We start from the raw sequence: 24,116 nt of genomic DNA, 5'->3' as shown, positions 1-24,116 counted from the left end.
CTACATTTTCTTTGTGTGTATAAGACTCCATGCTTTCATTTTGCTCAGAACAAGCAGTAACAAACTGGGTATTTTTTGCCCAGAGATCAGATCTGAGTTTATACTTACCATTTTTTATCAGCCTGTCCTTGCTAATAAGAAGCATCTGTCTGGGGGCTGCTGATCGCTATCAGCACACTCTCTTTAGCCAGTGCACAGACAGCTGCCAGCAGATTGCAGCTTGAGGCTATAGGATGAGTTTCTCTAAGATGAGCCCCCCAAAGCCATGCCCAGTGCCCACAGATGAGGATAGCTGGCTGCAGCACAGCTCCTCTACTCCTGCAAAGTCAGCCCTGCACCACTTGGCATATTTTGCTTTGCAGCAGTGGGCGGTCAGATTCACCATTGGGGACGGGTGTACAGTGGAACTTCCTTGCACTTCTTTTGTGGTTCATTTTCTAGTTATTGTTTATTTCACTTGTCAAGAGAAAGTCTGAAATATGCTCTTGGTGAGGATGCTTGTTAGTTCAGCTAGTGCCTCAAAACCACAGTGTTCCTTTGTTCACAAAGGGGGAAGGTCCCTGTGCAGAGGCAGGCACAGAGTCTACATGCTGGTTACATGCCTTTCATGTGGCAGAAGCAGAGCTCAGGCACAGCTCAGAGGTTTGGCTTTGTGCTGCTGTTCTGCAGAGGTGAGGGCTTTGCTCACTGGGCCTTTCTGGAGCATTCTCCATACACAAATTGTTTGTAATGGTAAGCTGAAGGTTAGTTTGTTTGGTGCTGGTAATTCAGGTAATCTCAGTAACGTGTGTGAAACCACCCAGTGAATTTGTGGGTGAATTCCCTCCGCTGCTCTCTCAGTTTGGAGACATCCTCCTCTTTCTGAGACACCTACACAGCAGTACCTCTCACCTGGTGCCCATGGGCTGTGGGAGCATGAGATTGGAAGACCCCCGCACAGCGTGGATCAGTCTCACAAATAAGAATGGAGGGGATGCACTCTGTTCAGTTCAGCCATGGATGAGCAGCACTGCAGCTCTGTGAAGGGCAGACCCTAGGCTGCTTTCTTAGACATCAGTCATGAGGCCGGGGGGCTTGGTTTCTCCATGGCAGCTGCCAGCTTTGCTATCTGTCACTGGTGACATGCTTTTCTTATCACTGCAGAACCTTTCTGCCATGCTAACAGTACTGTGGCTGCATGGCCTGATACTGAGTGCAGTCTCACTTCCTTCCTGCTTCCCTTGTGGCTGCACATGGCTCTGTGTTGGGGCCCAGAGCCAGCCCCACAAGGCTACCCTCCCTCCCCCTCAGAACAGCAGCCCCAAACCTGGCTGGTCCTCCCTGGCCCTGTGAGTGCTCGGTGCATAGGTGCTCACCAGCATGTCTAGAGGTGATTTTTAATGCTGTTCCCCTCCTTAGGCATGGCATGTTGGGGCCACCTGCTTCTTTCACAACTTCATCTTGTTTACAGGCACCAATAGAACAGAGGGGAATCTTTGCGGTCTAGTAGTCCCTCAAATCTCATCTCTTTTACTTTCACATCTGAGAGGAGGTAAAGAAATGGCTCTCAGTACTACCAGTGCTTTGTGAGTATGCAAGTGATGGGGAATAGTGAGTGCTAAAGAGACCAGAGTCGTTATGGCAGCAGTGTATGGGAACAGAGCCAGGCCCGGATGTGGTAACATCCTTCCTATGGTAGTGCATGGCTCAGACATGCAGAGGTGTGAAGCAGGTTTTTAAAGCAACTGCAACCAACTATTGCATCCTCCTACTCTTCTAACATTTCTTCCTCCTCCTCCAGCCTTCACTGCCAAGGCTGCTCTAGACTTCACTGCAGTAAGCAGATTCTGGACTTCATGGCTAATCAGCTCAGCTGCAGCCAGCACCAAGGGACATTTGGAGTATACAGCACAGGGAGCAGATTTCTGGCACACTGGCAAACTCAGGTCCACCTTCTGCCTTGCCTGCATCTCTCAGCTTCTCTCATCCATCCATGTGCTTTATCTAAACTCCTACACAAATCATGCCAGCGTTAAGCCCAAGCTGAGAGCAAAACTCACAGATATGAGGCAGGAAAATTATGAATCAACATTTATTGATGATATATACAGAAGAGGTACAACATTTAGTGAAATATTATATTCGCGACTATTTCCAGTATAGAAAGAATGTCCAGTTTGTTTTATACATGAAAGTTACAGAAATCAGTTAACATCGTAAGAAAGCATTAAAACCAAATGACTACAGATAAGTGAAAGGATCTGAGCTACAAAAATAGACTTAGTCTACAAAGCATTCCAACTACAATATACAAGAACAGAGCCCGGAGTTGGGAGAAATTTTATCGTCTGCATTCATTAGTTAATACAGTGTGCTATAGTTACTGTACAGTATGTTTCAAAATCTGGGGAGCTTTCTGAAAGCAACAAAAAGAACCAATCCCATTCCTATTGCTTTTTATTCCTTTCAGGTGAATCATATGAAAATATTCCATCTCGTGACTCTCCTCCACTTTTAAGAGGAGGCAAAGGGTATCAGCAGCAGGAGCAGGCAGTGTGCTGCCCCGTACACTGTGATTCACACCGAAACACCGTAGGAGGACTCACCAAGAAGGATACTTCCTGTGCTTTGGGACCTGATTTTGATCACTTTCCACTTAATGGGGCACGAACATATTTATGAGAACCAGGCTCAGGTACCTTGGGCATGAACCAGCTTTTGTTTGCTTTCCCACCCAAACTCTTTCAAAACCACCTTCAGCTTCCGCCCCAGAAAAGTCACTTTCTTACAGATCTCAATCATAGCTCTTATTTCTGAAGAATCTTGCCACTGAATACGTAGTTCATATGTCTGCTGTATGATCAGACCTACTTCTTGTACAAAACAGTCCCCTGGACTTCAACCACAGTGGTTCAAGAAGCACTTAGCTTCTTGCACTTATTTCCAGCAGTATTTTCCAGCATATTTTCCTATCAGTATCCTTTTCAAGCAATGTCAGAAGCAGTGGATCCTTGCCCATGAGTCACGCACTGCACAAGTAGCAGAGAGGGCATCTAGCAGGCAGGATTGGTTTTCCCCTTGCTCTTTGTGCTAATTTCAACAGCGACTTACTGAACTTCTGGTGCTAGAGTCCCAACATGTCAAGCAAAAAAGAAGAAAACTAAAAAACAAGTCACTCCATGTGTGCATTAGTTCTTAGTGTCATAACAAGTGCGCTCATGAGAGGCAGCACATTGATGCTGGCATCGCTTTCTCTCACTACCAGGGAAACACACACATGCAGGTACTCACACGTACCATGCCGGTTAGAGAGCTGAAAACTAGAACAACATATTTACAATAAGTTGGCTGCATACATTATTCTGAATGTTATCAGAACAGGACAGTCCATAATCAACCGATAAAGCAGCTACTAAGCTATGAAACTGACTCAATCGAATGGCCAGAAGGAAAACGAAGCCAGACAAAAGAACAAAACACAAAAATAGAACAGAATTTTGAAAGTCAGCCTAATTTCCTACTGTGGCTTGATACACAATGACCAATTAAATTAAATTAACGCACCACTACCCATACTGTACACACCATTTCACTGAAATTACACATTGATAGCTACATTATCTACACTAAGTGCAGAGAGGCACTGGACATCATGCTTCAACAGAATGTCAGAACTGGTAACAAGTTTTACAGCTATTAGTACTATTCTACCTGCAGTTCTTATTGATACCTGGTACAAGTGACTTAAAGTACAAGGAGGAGATTATTATATAAGGGTACACCAACACACTTCCTACATGTCTATCTACTAGAAATTTAGTCTCCAAAACCTCAGCAGAATAACACGGCCCCACAGAGCTCTGAATAAGTGGAGAGATAGCCAGTATCAGTTACACTGGGACAGTAGTATTTGCTATTGAATGTTTTGCTTTGAATCACAGTCAAGGCGCTAGCTGGCCATAAAGAAAACTACACATGATACAATTGTTATTAATACTTATTTTTTTTCTATTTCCCTCCAAACAGTTCTTTGTTCGGTAAATAAAAATAATTGTAGCTATGGCCTTAATGCCAACAGGTATTTGTCTAACGGGAAGGAACAGCAGTAAAAGAGAAAAAAATTTCACTTGTCCTAGTAAAGAAAAAAAATATAGTGTCTGATCTCTTTAAAGACATAAGAAAGCAGGAGGTATTTCTATGAATGCTACCCAATTGCATTGGTCCCACGGTGGTTTTGTTGGTCCCCTTTCAAGAAGGCAAAGATAGATGGCCAAGTCATGAAGTCTTTCTGCAGGCTGAACTCATGTACATTGCAGTGTAGCAAAATGGACCGGGTACCTATTTTTTGCCTACCCAGATGTCCAGTTTTCTTTAATCAGTAGTCTGAGTCAGTCAGTTATACATGATCAGGTCCTAAGAAAAAATCTGCAGGATTTGGCAAAGGTAACACTGGGAAAAAGGACAAAAATGAGGGGCAATTGCCCAAGACAGTCAATCTAGAAGATTGTTCAGGTTATTATAACATTGTTCCATAATGAACTGCAGCATTTAAGGACATCTTGAAATTCCTATTTGCTTCTTGCATTTTGTGCTTTGTTTATAATTCAATACTAAACATACCACAGAAATATTTCATTGATCCTAAATGTTATGAGAAAACTGGTTTTGTTCTAAGGTCACCTGTAAAGGACTACCCTCCTATCATACACGGTCATATAGAAAATACTATAAGAAAATATTAGTCTGTAAATTACAGATACTAAGTAATTTAGTTCAGTCTACACGGTAGTTTCCAGAGAACAAGTACAAACCTCTAAAGTGTATATTAGTAACTGAATCAGTACTGAGTATAGTGTATTTAACAATGTAAATACATATGCAGCTTTTTCTCATGCATTCTATAAGCTACAGTTCACACCGCATCATGGGAAATGGACTATATTTAAGAAAGGGGTGGGATATGTTGGGCGGGAGTGTATGCAATTATCTTTAAGAAGGAAGGACAACCTGTAGCACACAAGGACTCACAAGCCCATGCATAACACCAAAATGGACATGCCACAATCTACAATACCGACTGCAAAATCAATTTGTAAACACAGTTTGCATACAGTCTTTTAAAAACTGTAGAAAAGAAATAGAAAAGAAAGATACAAAAATCCCTGCACGCTACTCTATTTATGTACATAACGATATACAGGTACCAGACAATCCAGGTTGTGCGATGCTGTCTAAGACAGTTCCCCTTCATGTAATGTTGTACGACACAAAGTGTCATTTAAAAACAACTGCAGGGCTCCTGACTTTTGAAAAATCATACTAGAAGGGTTGGATGCTGCGGCATCCAGCAGCAGTGGCTCTGTAGCAAAACACCCATGGAGACAAAAAGGGATTGAGGTTTGGGTGAAGCAAGAAATCTCACAAGTCTTTTGCTTCTCCAAATCTGGAGTTAGTTTGTTGGCTATTTCCATCTTGGGCTAGTAGACAACTACTCAGTGGCTCAGTCATATGATCTAGGATTTTTCCACATTCAGAGTATGAGTTTTCCATAAGAACACTAGCTGCAAAAGCACAACCACCTTAGCCATCAGCATTTGTATTGACTCAGTAATGGGAAGACAGTGAGCCTCCCCCAGACAGGGGAGATACTGATGGGATGGTGAGCACAGCCAAGGGATGGTTCACCAGAGCCCTGTGCCAGGGAGCCCACTCATAAGAGAATTATCAGCACCTGGGCATCAGCAGTTCAGCTCATTCATAGCAGCAGATTGCAATTTAATATCAGACATGATTAGGAGGAAAAAATGAGGGAGGCACTCCTTGTACAACATAAAGCAATGAGTCCTGATGGAGGCATATGGAACTGGAGCCTGTGCTTTTCTGAGGCTTACAGAAAGCCTGTCTGCAGGCTGATAAGATCAATGATTTTCAAAGGAAAATGGACTTAATACATTATTTTAGGTAAATTTTGAACTAGAACATAACACTTTAAAATAAGGTGGTGAAGATGGGCTGCCTTCCTTTGAAACTTAGCACCGTAGTTCCTTTCCCCCCCAATACTCGATACCATCCTCTATTTCCAGTTATTCAGTCAATGGAAATTGGGTAAATATTTTTCCCTCAAAGTCATCAGTAAGACTGGAGAAAAGAAAAGCACTCTTCCTTCAGAGAGTGTTTTCTAGAGAGAGCAGGATTACCCACACAGGCCTATGCAGAGAAGCAAGCACAACAACAGCAGAGGTGAGCTATACCACTACTATGATTAATATGACAGATATGTTAATGGTGTTCTTACAAGTCATAGTAATAAAACTGAGGGTAGTCTCTGGCTCATAACAGACTAATATTACAGTACATTTTTATAAAGTGCCCTTTTTTAGCCTTCTGTAAATTATTTCAAATGCAGCAACAAGAATAGACTAATGGAGCTACTGAAACGAGAAACAGACATGACTCCACAAACGGATTTCTCTGAGCCTGTTACTAAAGCTCAGAGCCTTTTAAAACTTATTTACAGAAGTGAATGTCAGAGGTAAGATTTAATACTGCCTGTGTTTGGGGGGATTTGTGCGATCGTTGCTGTGTTGCTACAACAAGGCTGCAACAACACAAGAGAAGGCGAGGAAACAAAGACAATCCAGACAGTTGCCAGAACAAATGTGTTCAAACACTGCTGCTGCGGTTTCTCATATGAACAGTCGGCTTTTCTGAGTATCAGCTACCAGCAATATAATGGCCCTGGCAGTGCTGGAAAACAAATCAGAAATCCACACTACTCACACCTTATAAAGTGGCACATGGAACTCCATGTGCTTTGAGAAAGAAATGAACATTAGCTGTATCTCAGGGAAAGAACAACAAACAAACAAACAAACAAAAAACAACAACAACAACAACAAAAAACCCAACACCTTAATGACAGTGATCCTTGTTTATGTACTGTTTTAAACTCAGTGTTGGACTTGTACTATAAAGATAGTTAGGAAAAAAAGAAGCATCTTAACAAAAACTTTGAGAGTGTGAGAATTACCCTCTTCTTAAACAGCAGACAAAGACTGTCGCCTTTGATGGGATTGTGAAATCCCTCAGTGCTTAGCAAAGGCAGGAAGAGACTTGACCTTTCCTGGAAGCCCGTGATTCCCCTGGATTTCAGTGGAACTTTCACACAGCCAGAACATTGCCAGCACAGGTTTTTCTACAGCAAGCATAGTTTTTCAAAGACGTAACGGGTTTCTCACCGATTCAAATGGAAGTAACACACTTCACATCATGGCTCACATGGCTTGTCCCCTACCTGTCTAAAGCATCTCCCTGTGTAAGAGCCACGTGTGTTTCTCACAGTGCTGGTGCAGCCTTTGTTTTCTAAGGGAAGAAATGAAGAGCAAAAGTCTTCCACTTCTTTAGCTTTTATGTGCGGTGTGCTTTAGTTTCAATGAATGGATATCAAGAGAATGCATACTTAGCTCAGTAGAGAATGCATGAAGGCATAAGTACGTAATTAAGCATGCAATTAACTGACTCTTCACCTGCTTTAGACTTCTCCATGTGCCAGTGCACTGTCAGCAATGCAGAGGCAACGGGTATCACAGCTGCACAGACAGAGAAGCACGCAGGGTGAGCATTGGAAAGAAATGTTTATTCCTCCAGGAGCTGCATAGAACGCTAATCACTTCCTACTGTGCTTTTCTTTTAACATTCCCATCCCAGCCTGGAAACAAACACAAAAGGTTTACGACATGCAAATGTATTCGTCAACACCTTCTAGTCAAACTAAAAAGAGAGTGGTCAGTGGTCAGCGCTGCCTGCTGAAATGTGAACTTGCCTTAGCTGAAGTGGCCAGTCCAGTCCCTGGGTTAGTTTCTGTTTATTTAGTTAAGTAGCAACCCAGCCTCATGTGGAATGAGCAAATCGAGAAATGCAAGCCAAGAGTGAGTTACATTTTCCCAGCAAAATGGAAAGCTTTTGATGGTTAAACACAGTGCTGTGCTGGAGTAACACTATATTAAGTATTCAGCCAGGGTAAAAGCAGAGAAGTTTACCAAAAACAACATTTCTCCTTCTCCCACATCCACATTTAAGTAGAGAAATGCAATTGCAATTATTTCTTGAAACATCCCTGAGTTACTTTACCTATGAAATCACTATTTTAGAATGAGAGCCTGCTATTCCAGTCCTGTCAAAAGGCCCAAATTTATTTTCCCTCGTGTGGGTGGAGTTTCTCTAGCATCTCATTCCTTCCTCCTCTAGTCTCCATCTGAAGAATTACTCTTCAAAAGAAAGCACGTCCCAGGCGGATATGCGTAAGCACATTGTAAGTGTTTCTCAATATGCAATTCTGAGGAGCTGCCTGGTCACACATTGCTGGCATCCCTTCTCATTTCCAACCACTGAACACTTTCAAAATACATCTAAAAGTCTACAGACTAGTTCTCCAAAGTCACTCGCAAGACCCGTGGTTGCTGTGGCTGCTCCTAAGACACCAAGTGCTGCCCCTTGGTCGCCACTGCCCTTACCAGCCACAAATATGGTGCTGTGCTCTCAGTCAGGCCTGTCACTCCAGTGGCAGCAAGCTGCTTGCAATACAAGCCTGTACCCTCAGAGGAGGGAAGGCTCTGGGGCACCTGCAGGCCCCTTCAGGCACATCTCTGGCACTTAATCCTCAAGTAACATTGTCTTCACCTGCAGACTAAGGCCCCAGTCCCGAGATAATACCCAGACATTCCATTCAACACAAAGAGAGTGAAGTCAGTGACCTTCTGCTTCCTTCCCTTGCCATCACAAACACACTTCCTTCTTAAAGTATCGCATTGGTTCTCTTATGTATTCAGAGAAGCAGCAACTGAAGGTTAGTTCTGGTTATTTTGATATCAATGACCAAAGAAAAGAGAAGACCACCTGCCTACCACTTCTCTGGATATTCTACTGTTCTGCACATCACACGAAAAAAAAAAATCCTTAAGATGATTCACAAGACCTCTGGAAAAGGTGTCCACCTCTAACACATGTTAGAGGCCTACAGAATTCACAGTGTTTCTATACTTGCTAGATTTTTCAGGCTGACTTGCTTAGGATCATTGTGATGAGTTGTGAGAACAAAAAAATATTCCACATCAATGAATGCATGACAAGGGATGCTCTGGCAGTGAACTTCGACTTGCACATTGTTAAGAATGTGTGCAGCTTTTTCAGAGGTCTTTATATGAATGCAGAGGAGCAAAAGCACATTATATTTATATTCTAATAGATTCTATAGAGCCAAATACCACTCCACAGTTAAACACACAACTTCTGCTTACACCTACAACATGTCTTGAGCACAGATGCTGAATGGCCCATATCTCTAAATGTTTCAGCTCTTTTCTCTGCCATTCCTAAGATCACCGTACCTGAGAACCTCTGAGAGTTCCCTCAGACCCTGCACAGGGCCCACCTGGCTCAGCTTTGCTATAAAACACTGTTAGTAGTAGAGAGGCGTTCACCAGAGTCTCAAGATTGCAGAGTATTAACAAGCAACTTTAAAAACACAAGGTTATTATTGTGACTGTAATTTCTTCTGATAGGATGAATAAACTATAGTATGTTGACAAAACACCATCTTTCTAATGCAGATGCCATGTGCTCTAAGAAACATTTTTCTGACAGATTTATACGAATCATTACTCTGCAAAAGAGAGAAAGACAGAAGTATATTCAATGCATTGGTCTAGATCCTGTAATTCTAGCTTATTCTTCATGAGTCCAAACCCTGGCCAAATTCTAGTAACGTTAACCAGAAATTTGGCTTATTAATAATTTCAGGATTTAACCATTTTTTGACATATGACATGCTTGGAAGACACACACTTCATGCCAAATGCCACTAACAGTTACATTCAAAACCTCACCGTTCCTTAGTGTGATATACTCAGAATTTGTTTACAGAGCATTATCAAGTACCCAGTCATGACATCCTCGCTCACATTCAGTAGTACCTTATTTGAGCAGCCCCTTCCCCATGAAGACTCCCTCTGACATCAGCAGAGTAGGGTGAATAGTAAGGCAACACCGAATTTGGTTGAGAATGACATAATTGAGCTCATGGTGCTCTGTATTTTGTACAGCTGGCATGGATTTAGGAATTATCACGCCTGCAATCTTACTGCCTTGTATTATGTGATGCACTGTGGTCACAATAAAATGTGACCCAATAAAATGGGGGTGGCACTTGCCCTGGACAGCTGATAAAAAATACATCGCATGCACATGCAAATCTAAGGTCTTAATACCAAATATTAATTGTACTGGTCTAACAAAATTTCTGGGATAATTTAGCAACTTCCACATATTAATCTTGCCCCTGGATCTCAGTTCTGTTTGAAGTACAACTAGGCACGAAAATTTAGTGCTTCCCATGTCAGGAGCTTATTATTATGGTAACAAATAGAAAAATTTATGGACACTTTCAAAAGCTGTGTTAGCCATAGCTAACTAGGTCAATTATTCCACAGGAGTCATTGAAACACTAGAAGGCTTGCATGAAGTTATATTTTTTCTGTAACTATTTGTGACCCTGAGTCCCTGTAGTGAGCATTATGATCTTTCCATTTTGCAGCATTTACATTCTCTGCGTCTTGAATGAGCGGGAAGGCAGGTGAGAACACATCACACTGCATGGAGTATTCTTCAGCTGCATTGTCCAAACAGTAACACAAGGGAGAAGACAGATGGTTATGGATCATTGTTTGGCAAAGACACTGCAGTGACTATATGAGATCTTTGCTAAGTTTCAGTTAAGAAATTAAGCAGAAACTGCAGATGTTTAAAAATTAAAAAAAAAAAAAAAAAAAAAAAAAAAAAAGTAAAAAGAAAAGAAAAGAAAAAAAGAGAGAGAGAGAGAGAGAGAGAGAAATCTTCCTTAATCGTGATATCTTTTACCAGAAGAAAGCTTCAGGACTTATTTAAAGATGGATCTGGGAATCTCTTCCCTTAGTTTTCACGTTTCCAAGGCTCTTCTTCAACAACATTGATGTCTGCAGATTTGCCATTGGTTGCCAGTGTTACCTGCAAGTAATTATCATCAACAACTGACTTAAAGGCCAAGGCACTTTGACAAGAAAAGTCTTGACTTTTATAAGGAAGATCGTGATATTTACAGGAACTAGATACACCATGTCTTATTATATATGTAAAATATATTTATTCAGAATTCACAACACTCACAAATAGTGAGACTCCTCTTAATTTTATATGCTGACAAGAACACATTAGCAGTAGAAAAAATGTCTCCTATGTTCTCGGCCTTTGTTGTAGTTTTGTTTTTAGTAACTGTTTCAGGTTATACTCCTGTCATCCATAATTTTTTTCTGGGTTATTTAAACAACAGATTTCTTTGTTTGTTTTGATCTAGAAAGCTGAACTTTTTTAGTAGAACTCCTTCACAGAGCAAAATAGCTGATGCAAGGACACAAAAAATGTACAAGGCTGGAATAATCATAGATATGTATCTATACAATCTCACCTACAATTATACCGCCTTTAAAGAAAGGGAGCTAAAGATATGCTGTGATAGCACTTTTCATTGTATCACTACCACTTATCGTGTAGTGAAACTTTATGACTGTAGTCAGACCAAAAATCCATAGTAATGCTATTTTTGTCTCACACAAATTACAGCACATCACTCTTGCCCATAAAGATCTGTGCTACACTTTGTTTATTTTATAATATGGTAGAAGACCTACAGTCTACCAACTCACAGTGAACATTGGCCAATAGGTTGCATCCCAGAAAGAGGTATAAATAAACACATGCTTCAATAAAGGTAGCTCCAGACAAACGACTTTAAAAAATGAAGAAAAAAGGGTAAAATGGTTGGTTTAACTTTATAAAAATGATCTAGATTTTTACAGCTGTGAGAGAACCTTTCTTTTAATGTCAAATGGACAGCTTAATCTTTCCTAACTTACCTTGTAAAATAACATCCTCAGCTTCAAATGAAAACTTAAAGACAAAGATGAAATTCCCCATGCTGGATAAACTGGATGCATGGAAGCATTGGGACATGGGAACATGACAATGTGCACTGATTTGGAAATAAAGTCAAGCTTTTTCTTAGATAATGAAAGGGGAAAACATGCAAGTACAGGAATGAACAGCTTATTCAGACATTGAAATCACATCAAGTCATTCATGTGAAATGCGATAATAAAAAAATACAAAAACATCATGCAGTACCATCCACTCTACCCCCACGTAAAGATACACTACTTATTAAAAATGTACATTGACCATGCAGAATTATAAACTAGTAGTGCTATACATGGAGTATACTACAGGATGTAAAAAGAAAGCACATGCTAGCAGATGATGAGCTTTTTAAAACTCCGACCAGAGTTGCAGTGAACTTTTCACTCCACCAGTACATTTAACAGGATGAAATCTTTTCACATTTAACAAACAGCTATTTTGAATCTCCAAATCCTATACTCTGTTGCTTTTGATACTCTAACACTTAGATTAGGCTGTAGGCCACTTCAACATCCAGGTGCTTTGCAAATATCAGGATATATTCATAGCTTATACACTGGACAGTAACACCACATCCTTTTGGCAGCTTGCAGACAGACAAGTGACCCACTAAAGTCAGTCTTAAGCCCAATCCAGTAAACCCTGGCTCTATTCATGAATTTAAAAGTGCAAAGTGAGATCCCATAAAACAATTAAAAAAAAAAAAAAAAAAAAAAAAAAAAGGGCAAAATACTTTATAAGCCACTGGTCTCAGATTTCTACTAAAGAGTGTACTTAGGGTGTTATACTGCACCACAAGTTTGCGTCTTTGAGGTAAAACAGTAACTCAACTGATGGGAATCAGAAGAGAAACTGAAGGAGAAAAGAAAGTTCAGTAAATACTGTATCAAAGAGCAGCTATTGTCTAGCTTGGCATGGATCTCTGAGAGATGGAAAGGAGATTACCTTTTCAGTATTCAGCTCCATCAATCTGATTCAGAATGATCCATACTAGCTGCATTTGTCTCACTGAAATTGGAATATTCTCCAACATAAATAATTCTGAAAGAAGCTAATGAAAAAAATCTTGAGATGTTTCTTTTCAAGTAAATTCCTTCTTTTTTTGTTGTTTGTTGTATTTTGTTTGTTTGTTTTCCTGAATTTAATATTACTTTGTCCACTAGAAATTCAGGTTTGGCCTGATGTTATCTAGAAGTAAGCATCTGAAAAAAAGGGTATGCTAATGAATGCTTCCAGACAGGCCATAGACAGGTGAAAGCACTAGAAGAGGACTTAATCTCCAATCTACATGGAGATCTTCTAGAGGTCTTACTGTAAGCATTCACAGTTAGATACTGGCTCGGATGTGGCATGTGAAAGATGTAAGAGAATCTTCTTGGATAAATGGCTGATGTAGGCTCACTGTGTCAAAAACAGTGTAGAGGATCAGATTAGAGATGTAAATTAAAAATAATAATAATTTTTCAAAAGATTTTTACTTTCAAGAGAAATCAAAAGTTTCGGCTTGTTACAGTTTCTTTCTCCTCCTTTTCATTTAAAAACTCACTTGATTCTAAACTGCCCTGTCCTAGTGGTGAGTGCTTTGTAAACTTCTAGCCATTAACCACCCCCGCTGTCTTCTCCTTCAACCGGTGGGGTTTCTCAAGCTCACTTTGCTCTGATCAAGACATTATTATCACTATTAATAATCCATGTTAGTTACAGCAAGGATTAGAAAGAGAATATGATGCTTGTGTCTTAATGATCCAGGGACGATGGAAGCGAAGCGTAAGCATGCTGTATGAGCGCAGGAGCATTCAGATGCTAAAGTGCATTCAATATGTCCGTCTCTGAACAGCATATCATGGAAGGCAATCAGCAAACGACAACACCTGTATTTGGATTGCAGATACCCTTCGTTTGAAGTTGGCAATTAAGTTCTCTGTTGCCAAGAAAATTAGGTAAATGTCCATAGAAGGTGATGCCATATTTTCTGTGTCTTGGCATATTCCATAATACGCTGCATCTTGCCTTTTGATATGTAAACAATGTACATGATTTTTCTCCTCAAACGACAACTTTTAAGAAGAGTGCAAAAATCATCTTTTGAACTGCTCAAACTCATTCTGGGGTTCATGGAGCTGGTTGTCACATTGTTATTTGCGGAACAATTTCAAGAATACATGCAGGTTAAAAAATAAAAATAAAATAAAATAAAATAAAGCATGCACTGCTATATACATGTCTCAATATCCATAAATGTGAAAGGTACCTTGCACTCATCTACTATGACTGAGTTGTGAGCTGCAAAAACACACTGGTTAGAGTTGTTTTCCCTATGATTTTTCATGTCGTCATAGATAGACTGAGTCTTGGTCATTTCTATGTCTTCGTGCTCTTTATGATGAGAATCAATGCTGTCAAGTTCTGCCTTGGAAAGGTGGTAGACGATGCCAGCACCAAAAGAATCCCCCACTACATTGACTGACGTTCTCATCCGGTCCCTATAAAAGAAGCAAAAGGCAGAGGCTGAATGGCATGAGAGGAAGAAAAAGTCAGGCCTGAAAGCCCTGTTAATGCTGCAGTTATTGCACTTACTTATTTCAGAAGATTTATGGCATCTCAGGAATAGAAAGATGGTAGCTTTCAAGTGAAATTGAAAAAACTTGCCTTTCCAGAGGACATGTTCAGGCAAGAAGGATGTGCTAACTCCCATGGCCCAGCTGCTCTTTCTCATGGGTTTTGGCAAAGAGCTTGCACAAGGACACAGCCAAACTGCAGAGCTGTGCTTTGCTGAGATCTCCCTGGCGCCTGCTTCTGCAGCTGAAAGTTTCAGTGTCAGGGTGCCAGACTCACATCATTGCCCTTTGTTTAATCTGAATTTATCAGGGTACTTAACATAGTCGGAGAAAGGGATTTTGGAATTGATGAAGTGTATGTTTGCTGGAGTGGATTAACAAACAGCCCCTCCCCTTACTCTTAGCAAGAAAACTGCTGGGATGAAATGCCTGAAACGTCTTCATAAGACTCAGGCCATCACAGCTCCTCTGCTGGCACCATCTTTACAGATGGTCATCTGTCAGATGGCAGCATGCCCGCCCACACTACCGTATGGCAGCACACAGTGGATGAGCCAGCCAAATACAGGTCACAGCTTACAAAATGATGAGCCTGTGACAGCATGTCAGTAACAAGTGCCCCTCACTGCACAGGGTGCCAGCAGAGGCCCACGTGCTCCAATACAAAGAAGCATGCTCATTGGCACTTCCCAGACAGGATGCTTTTCTCCTGTCTCCTATTTACAGAATGACTCTATCCGTCAGCAGTGAGGTCATGACTGTGGATCTTCCCTCATTTCAGACTTCTGCCCAAAACCTCCCAAAAAAGGGAGATGGTCTTACAGAGAATGGCAGGACTAAGCACTCCTGCTGTCACTCCTACCGCAGATAGGCTGCACTGCACATTTTGAAATCATTTACACCTGCCACCGAGATGTGAAGAGCTAACAGTTCTGGTGTTACAGCTGAGCTGAAGCAGCTACCCACAGTTTTTTCTTCCAGCAAAAGAATAAGTATATAAGAAGTCTAACAATTACCCCCTCCCAAACTAAACAAACAAACAAACAAATGAATGAATGAATGAATAGACCAACCAACAACATCCTTACAGTTTTGCCTCATATGAATGAAATGCTTTACAGATCTCACCCCATGCCTGTGAAGACTGTTTCAAACCTGGTCAGAGTGACAGAATAGGAAAAAATGACTTTCTAAAGAGTTACTTTTAATTAAGACCATCAAATATACTGAACCCTCCCATACAGTGCTCCAAGAACTTCTGCTTCATTTTTATTTCTATGAGTGGCATTAGATTTTGAAAGGCTTCATTGGCGCCAGACGAGGGAGGGATAATATGAGCGTTGCCAAAAAATGAGAAGAGAATACACAAATATAAGTGAGGCATGATTCAAATTATGAATGGGTCATTCGAGCAGATGTGTCAGCCCATATTCATATGTTACTAGCCAAGAGATTCTGTAATACAAACTGCATGCTCTTACAAAGCATTACTATACTAAGTGAGCTGATGTAGACCAGAAACTTCCTTACAGCCAAAGGGGCAATGTCATAGCTGTCAGAAACAAACAGCAAAGTGCCACTGACTTCTTTGGAGCCAGATGACACCCAAGAAGAAGTAAGATTGAGTTTACTCTTTTGTTAAAAATAACCAACAGAATAATTCCAGCTTCTTGGAACTTTGAAAACATAATTGATTTAGGAAAGTTGCAGTCTAGTCACCTGCCCAACATAACTACTTCTGTGCTGTTCAGAACAGACCCTGAGAGGAATAATGGAAAGACAGTGTTCTCTCTTAAAAACCAACTCAACATCTGGTAAGACTGTGCTTTGATATTGCTGGGATGTAATTTTGAAAAGCCTGATAAGGATTAATGCCTAATTTCCATGAACTGGCATAAATGTGAACTGGAAGCTTGCAGATGTAGATGTGAAGAACAGAAAGAAAAGGAACTGAATTAGGCAGGCCCTCTTGTTATTAATGTCATAGCATGTATATAGTATGCTAATATGTAAAAAACAAACAAACAAAAAAAAAAAAAACAACAAACCACCAAACAACAAAACAGTTCTCCTGCTTCTTGAAAGCTTGAAAACCCCATATATCAACCTTACTATATTTTAGAAAGATTAAAATCTTAGCACATCTGCTAATACAGAGAGTTGGTGACGTGTTTTGCTTGCCTTATCTCTTAGCTGTTGTAGAAAAGAGCTCCTGTGTTTTTCAGTTTAATTCAATTCATTTGATTCCCTATTCATAACGCCTAGATATGGAGTAGGTCTGAATGTTCTGAATTTGGATCTAAGCCATGGAGCAAAGCCAGAACTCAAGCAGTCTTCTCCTCAGTTACTGAACAGAGGTAGATATGTAAAATACTGGATCAGCTGCCCAAGCCCGCTTTCTCTAATTCCTCTTTCCTCACTGCAGTATATCACTGTATTTGAGGTTGTGCCATGATATTTGTTAAGCTTTTCTGTCCCACATTTGGAAAGAAGCCATCTTTTAGCTGGAGCAAAAGAAGCTTGCTTCATTCCAGCTGTTGGCATATAATCGCTGTCCTATTAAATGTCACTGCTGCGCTGTGCTTAGTTTCAAACCGAGAAAACTGTGAGAGTTGTGAAATCTTGGGAAACTTGCCTGGTGAAAGAGCTCACTTTGTATGTACGCGTGAGAGGGGGAAAGGTTTAGCAACCTAATCTTTAGATATTGGAGAAACTTGAGAAGAAATCGATACTGAAACCTTTTGGCTCTTATTTGAAGGAAAAACTGCCAAGCTTCCAGCCCATCAACAGTTAAGTTTTGTGTTGCACCATGACCAAATCTTGCAAAGCTGGTTTTGTTAAGACTGCAGATTCAGATGATGGCGGTATTGTAAAATCAGTTAGTAGCTCCTTTCATCAGGAATATTGAAAAACTCATACAGTAGGCCATTTCTGCAAAGCTTTCATTAACTGGAATTCAACTGCTATAAAGGGAACTATTCCAAAATATTTCTGCTTGTTCCAGAAAAGTGACTTTCATAATGCCTCAAAGATTTTCTTAACTTTCTCTTCTACATTCTGTTACAAATGCTGCTCTAGTTTTATTTTGTGATCTAAAGAAATGGAAGAAGGCAATGTTTGTAAGTAAAGAAGATATGATTTTATGACATTTTGTTTCAGGTATTCTTAGATATGGTTGGTGTGCTCAACAGACTGCTCAAAAGTTGGTTTGTGTGCCTCTCTTTGCCATCTCCAATGAAAGCAACTTTATTTTTCATATCTCATTAGACCTCAACACAATCACTGGAAGACGTAAAACAAAGCTGTTAGCCCTTGCCATTGGCTAATTAGCACAGTACCTTCACCAACAAACTTTGTCTTACCTTCACAGCAGTAGTGTCAGGACACTAGAGCTTTTCTTCTCATTTTTTATCTCCTTTCCCTTTTTCCTCTGTGTTTCACTTCTGAACCACTCTGGATTTGCACAACTGATTGCTAGGCCAGAAGGATCCAAAACCAAAGTTTTGTTCTGGAAGGTTCTTCTGATTGGCATTTATTTTGGAAAGATACCATAAAATATTTCTTTCTGATGCACTTACTCTCAGTCTTGCTTCCTATTCAACACTGCTACAGCTTCACAGCAAGATGCTTTTATTTCTTTAAACAGTGCTGGAAAAGCCAGAGGTAACGATACCTAAGCTGAGCCTAAAATGCAACACATACTGCTGGATCATAACTGCTGGTAACTAACAGCTCTGAGGTTTGCTAGTGTGGGCAGAGCTTCTCAGTCCGCAGGAATATTTTTAAATGACATTTCTCTAAAAAAACAAACCATAGGCTTCTTTTGCACATCCTCCTACCAGCTGCAGAAACCTACCTATTTGCCCCACTTTCAGAGCCAGTAAAAACAGATTTAAAATGAGTATGCTCCTCCCTTTGCTTCCTTCTTCCCAGCTGCAGATGTCTACACTTTCCTGTTTTCAATCATGACCTCAGAAGTGTATTAAAATCCACAGAATATCACATTTTTCTCTATGCCAGCTGCACTCGGACTACTAAACCCTGCCCTACTTTGACATTCTGAGTCATGATATCATGATATTCAGTTATACATAAAGTATGTAAGTAATTTTTTCCTCTGCTTTTCCAAGCTGTAACTCTTTATTTTTCTTTGAAACAGAATCCAGAGCTGTGCACCATTCTTCACAGCTCTTAGGGGAAAGACAGGTAATAACAGATATGCTATGAAAGAAATGTCGAAGAATTGATGAAGACCTTGAGTTCTTCTCAGTAAGCCAAGAGATGATTACGAGAAAATAATACTCTGTTTTAGCTTAACATTCTCAACACTGCTGTTACTTCTTCCATAGTTTTAGTAGTGTATCTGGGACTGAAAGTTACCACTAATGAGCAGCTGAGTCTGCAAGCATAGGAGGAAATGCAGAAATGACATAGAACACTTACATCTCCTGGAACAATAGAAACATACATCTTTACTATGTACAAGTATATCAGGGGAGAGATGGCTGTTGTCCATAATATGCTGTGCTGCTATCTGTGACAGGGAGGCACCATAAAGAAGACAAAAATGCATTATCCTTGGGCCCACGCTCATACAAGAAGATCCTTTGGTCACAAAAATGGACCTTACTAGCTCTGTAACAATTTCTACCACCTGAGGAAATGCTTTCAGTGTTTCCTTCCTCATCAAATGGTTTGTGACTATTTTCTCCTTTGCTTCATATGACAGGAGATTCTTGGAGTTCTCTAGGATCAATAGCTGAAAAGCACTACGGTCAAGCAAGCATTCCTTCATTGCTTTTTCTGCATTGAGCAGTGAAGTCAGCACAACTTACAATAGCCAGTCAACAGCAACAAGCAAACTGATGTCCTGGGTAGGGAGACCCACTGCAGTCAGGATAAGAAGCATAGTGACGAGTCCAGCGCTGGGAATACTGGCAGCTCCAACACTTGCAAGAGTGGCTGTCAAACTGCAAAAACAAAAATCAAATGGGAGTAGCAAGAAGAGGAACATGAACTTCAGTTGCTTACTCATGTGATCAGTAGGAAGGTCTTATTCTCAGATGGTTCATTTATGTTTATTCATGGTACCTGAAGACTAAATTTTGAGGTAATGATTAAGAGAAAGTGGTTATTATCAAGTATAGGAGAACAGAAATCTTGGTATCCAAAACTTCTGCAGTGCAAGCCAGTGATGTACCAAGCCTAGATACAAAACACTCTAGATGAAAATGCAAAACAAATTCTGATGGGTTCACAAATCCAAAATTGTATTATTTTCTTTAGTCTCTTTTCTGATGAAGACCAATAAGGTGCGTAGCTGTGCTTCAAATACTGAACTCTGTAAAAACACAGAACAGCCTGTAACAAATAGCATCATTGGGCAATACTATGTAGGATGTAAAATAAATTTGTTGGAGAACAGCCCAGAGGGAGAAAAAAAAAAAAGGGGGGGGGGGAGGGGGGGAGGGATAAGAGAAGAAGGAAAGAAAAAGTAGAGAAAATGAAGAAAACTAAGAAAAAGAAAATTGAATCTGTCCTTTTAAAATGGAACACAGACTTAAATGACATGGTTGCAATACTGTGGGTGTACCCAACAAATCTGAAAGTGCTTCCAGCACAGAAGTAGTAGAAGAATGTCTCTAGGGGAAAACCTTTGACTCTTAGTCTATGATAATAATCTATGAGGATGTCAGCCTGATCTAGACCTGTCAGACGGCTGGGTTTGACCCGGACAGTCCAGGCCACAGTTTATCAGGTGTTTATCAGGTGTTTGAGTTAGAGTGCAGCCTGGCCTTCCAAACTCTGATTCCAGCAGGCAGGATGCTTCGTGCTGCCATCAGGCTCTGCACATGGTGTCATCTCCTCAGGCACTGCCAGCCTTGCTGGACAGAGGGGTCATATAGGGTAGGCTTTTGTAACATTGGAGCACAAATGCTCTGTTATGTGAAGAGGAGAACTAACAGTTTTCCTACATAGTCCAAAGTTGCCTACTGCTTATCAAATGTGAGTTGTAGCTGACGACCACAGCCTTAACTGGTGTGAGAAGGAAGAGCTAGAGCCAGTTCCTCAGAGGAGGGAGGAGGTATAACTCAAGTTTGGGCTTAGCTGACTTTAATTGCCCTAATCTTAATTTGGTTTTCAGAAGTGGCACCTCTGAAATTACTGTTCTCATTTATCAGACTAGACCTGAATATATCACTTGTCTTCATTAGAAGCAATACTGAACATTTTAGAAACCTTGTTTTTCCTATTTTAAGGGCTTAGGCAGGAGGTAAAGAAATGGAAAAACTGCTGCCAATACAGCTGGGTAAGGAACACAGAATTATATATCCCTACACAGGAACTTTTTAAGTGTTAAAAGGGCTTAGTAAAAGAAAGGTGGGTGGGTGAAAGCTACAGGAAAAAGGCATACTTCACAGCCTTCATTTTTGGTTTACATTTTAACTACTCAAAATGTTAGGCCTGGTGTCTTCATCAGGTTTTCCACTGTAAATTAACTAAAGCTGCAGCAGTCATAACTTTGCCTTTGTTTCTTATTAGTCACTGTATCTAATGAGTCTTAAAACTCTGTTACAGTAAACCATCCTGAATCACTTTTACCCATTTTGAATGGGTACTTTCCTTTGTTCTTCCAGAGATAGTTCTTAATATGAAGAGCTGATATCAAAAGCATAGAGCTAGCATTCTCTGGGTTAGAGAGAAAAAGTCTGAGTGTATCTTGGTCATGCTGCAGGCAATCTCACCCTCAGGATTTTTTACACCTAGTCCATCTTTTTTGCTGTTCACAGAAGTGGCCTCCCCCTTTCCCTCCTCCCTCATCCCACCAAAAGAAACAACCAAAAAGAAAGACATAGATAAATGTTTCGGAACATTTTACTCTTCCAATACATATAAACACATATGTTCTAGAAAGTTAATGCCCTGTCTGTCACTTGAGGCATCCCTCTATACTAAAAGGCACTGCATTGCACAAAACAAAAACAAACAAACAAACAAACAAACACCGGTTTTCATAGAGCATCTTCAACAGCAAAACTGTACAGATACCACTAGAATGCACTGAGGCTGCGAAAGTTAAAAGATTAACATCACTAGAAATCCAGCACCTACATATATACCATTCTTTTGCATACCATTATTAGAAATCTGTGGATTTCACAGTGGGTCTCACAGCCACTGAGAAGACAGACAAGTGAAAGCTTCGTTTTTTACTGTCTGTAGAAACAAGTCCTGCAGTAATTTTGAACTGACCTCACAGTAACTATCTGGCCTCCATCCAGCTCAATTCCATTCATCTGTGCTATGAAAATGGCAGCCACAGCTTCATAAAGGGCAGTTCCATCCATGTTAATAGTTGCTCCAACAGGAAGAACAAACCTTGTTACACGCTTATCAATGCCTAGATTTTCCTCAAGACAGCGGAATGTTACAGGTAATGTTCCAGCACTGAAGGACAGAAAGCAAATAAGAAGACGTCATTTTAATAAAATATATATACAAGGAAGCAAAGTCAGAAATTCTGCTCTTTGTTTACTTTCAGCTTCAACTTTCAGCTGTGTTTCAAGTTTTGGCTGTTGTTTCAATTAAATCTACATTTAGCTGGAGGTGGGACTGAGGCCAAGGCATGAACTTGCCTTCAGGAGGGATCAGCACTTGAGAGATTGTAGATGAATCTTTCAGACTCATTTATGAATTATTTCTTGCACTTTGTTTAAAGAGGCCAGCTCCTAGTCTTTTCTGATGAACAGAATTACAAGCAAAGGGAAAAAATCCTAAATTTATTTGATTATAAATTTACTTTGAAGGGAGAAATCAGTGCTTCATTATTTAATTGAAAAATAAATTAAAAAATAAAAAAAGAAAACAAGAAAAAATAAAGAAAAAGTAGGCAAATATATTCAAAACACATGCAGCTCCCAGACAGTGGAAGACAGGAAAGAATGTCAAACATGGTCAGAGTTTAAGAAAAGTTGTGAAGGACGGCTGGAAGAGGGCTCCTTGCACTGATCTGTAGTATTTTGGCTCTGTGGGAATCAGTAAGGCTATTCTATTCACTTGCTCAAAATAAAACACCTTCATCTAAAAATACTCTTGAAAACAGAACATACTCCTTCCCTGTATCTGTAAATATCTTTTACTTCCCTTCCCTCGCACGTCTGCCTGCCTTGGGCAAAGGACTTGCTGCAACTAGTATGAAACCCACACAGGAGCATGTTTTGTTTCCTCACTTTTCCATATTATCTCTGAGGTCAAGTTCACCACTAAATGAAGTTGGTTGCTGCCTGAAAAGCCATTCTGAAAACAAACCTGACCTTGAGAAACGTGTTTTAATTGGTGTCTCATACAGAAGCAACTGACAAACATCTGCTGTGGTTTGTTTGCTTTTCTTCATCTGAGTTGGCAGAATTTCTCAAGGGCCTTCACTATGACGTACCACTGATGCTGGTGTCATTGCCCCTACAAAAATACTAGTTTGCTTATAAAGGAGCAAAGACCCACTATACTTTCTCAGAAAAAAAAATACTTACAGTGTATTGTTTCTAGTGCCATGTAATTTCAGAGACTCTCCAAAGCTTACATTCATCCATTACCACAGAGATGCTATTGATTTTGCAATTTATTTTTTAACAGATTTTTTTTAACAGATGCGAACAAGCCAGATACATAGTACCAGTCACTTGTGTTCTATAGTCTTTACAAATATATACTTGCGTTTACAATTTATTTTAATTGAAGTTGATTGAATGTTTAATATTTTGTTTTTAGCCAAATCGGAGAGAATACATACTTTATAAAACCAATGTATTGTTCTCCCTTATGTTACTCTAGTGGTTATATTTATAGCAGACAGATGAAATTATATGGTGAGTCATTAACCAATATTTGCACTTCACTTTTAAAGTCAGTTTCATCATCACTTTGCCTTTTACAATAAAGGTACTCCCATATCTTATTAAACGAGGAACAGAACAGAACATAGTTCACTAACACACGTTAAAACCCAGACCAATAGATTTACTTCTGAAATATAAATACCACCTTACCTTTACTTGCACAGAACAGATCACCAGCACAAAGTGTGTATCAGCCATACGTTAACAGTGTCATAACATACCTGGCTGGCTCAGCAGACTAGATAAATATCTTCCCTCTCCAGTTCTGTCACCATGAGTAAGGAGAGGTTAGCAGACCACAGAGGCAAGGTTTCTTTATTAAAAGAGCACAGTAAATAGTCTCCTTCCATGGTTCCTCAGCCAAACCAAACCGAGAGCCTTATTAGGTCTCTGTATAGGGAGTACTTGCAGCTCCCAGAGGTGCCAAGTTAGACTTGTATGATAGTGACTGTTGTCACATGGTCACCTGTCTGCGGAGTTATGTCTGTGAGCCATGTCTGTCTGGCCAGTAATTCAAAACAATACTGAGGTAAATCCATCAGTAGAGTTTATTCTGTGCATAGGAGTCTAATATATTCAGGGTTTTGTTTTGTTTTGTTTTGTTTTTTACTGAAGTTCCCTTGCTCAGTCGAATTGGATGGAAGAATAAAATGAAGGCATTATAGTAACTCATTGC

General features: G+C 40.1%; 1 protein-coding gene across 6 annotated transcripts in view; it reads right to left on the bottom strand.

The window, feature by feature from the left end:
- Positions 1 to 2,044: 2,044 nt before the first annotated feature.
- SLC1A2 (solute carrier family 1 member 2) overlaps positions 2,045 to 24,116 on the bottom strand; it is an 83,429-nt gene continuing 61,357 nt past the window's right edge. For 5 of the 6 annotated variants that reach the window (XM_072337075.1, XM_072337078.1, XM_072337077.1 and 2 more), the window contains 4 exons: positions 21,798 to 21,992; positions 19,379 to 19,513; positions 14,237 to 14,468; positions 2,045 to 11,019 (listed from right to left, as the gene is read on the bottom strand). In XM_072337075.1, coding sequence (XP_072193176.1) covers positions 10,945 to 11,019; positions 14,237 to 14,468; positions 19,379 to 19,513; positions 21,798 to 21,992 — 637 coding nt within the window. In that variant the 3' untranslated portion in view covers positions 2,045 to 10,944. The remainder of the gene's footprint in view (positions 11,020 to 14,236; positions 14,469 to 19,378; positions 19,514 to 21,797; positions 21,993 to 24,116) is intronic. The other variant, XR_011903651.1, reaches the window with a different exon arrangement.

This window comes from Excalfactoria chinensis, chromosome 5 (assembly GCF_039878825.1).
Source record: "Excalfactoria chinensis isolate bCotChi1 chromosome 5, bCotChi1.hap2, whole genome shotgun sequence".
Lineage (NCBI taxonomy): Eukaryota > Metazoa > Chordata > Aves > Galliformes > Phasianidae > Excalfactoria > Excalfactoria chinensis.
This window is presented reverse-complemented; position numbering and strand designations above follow the sequence as displayed.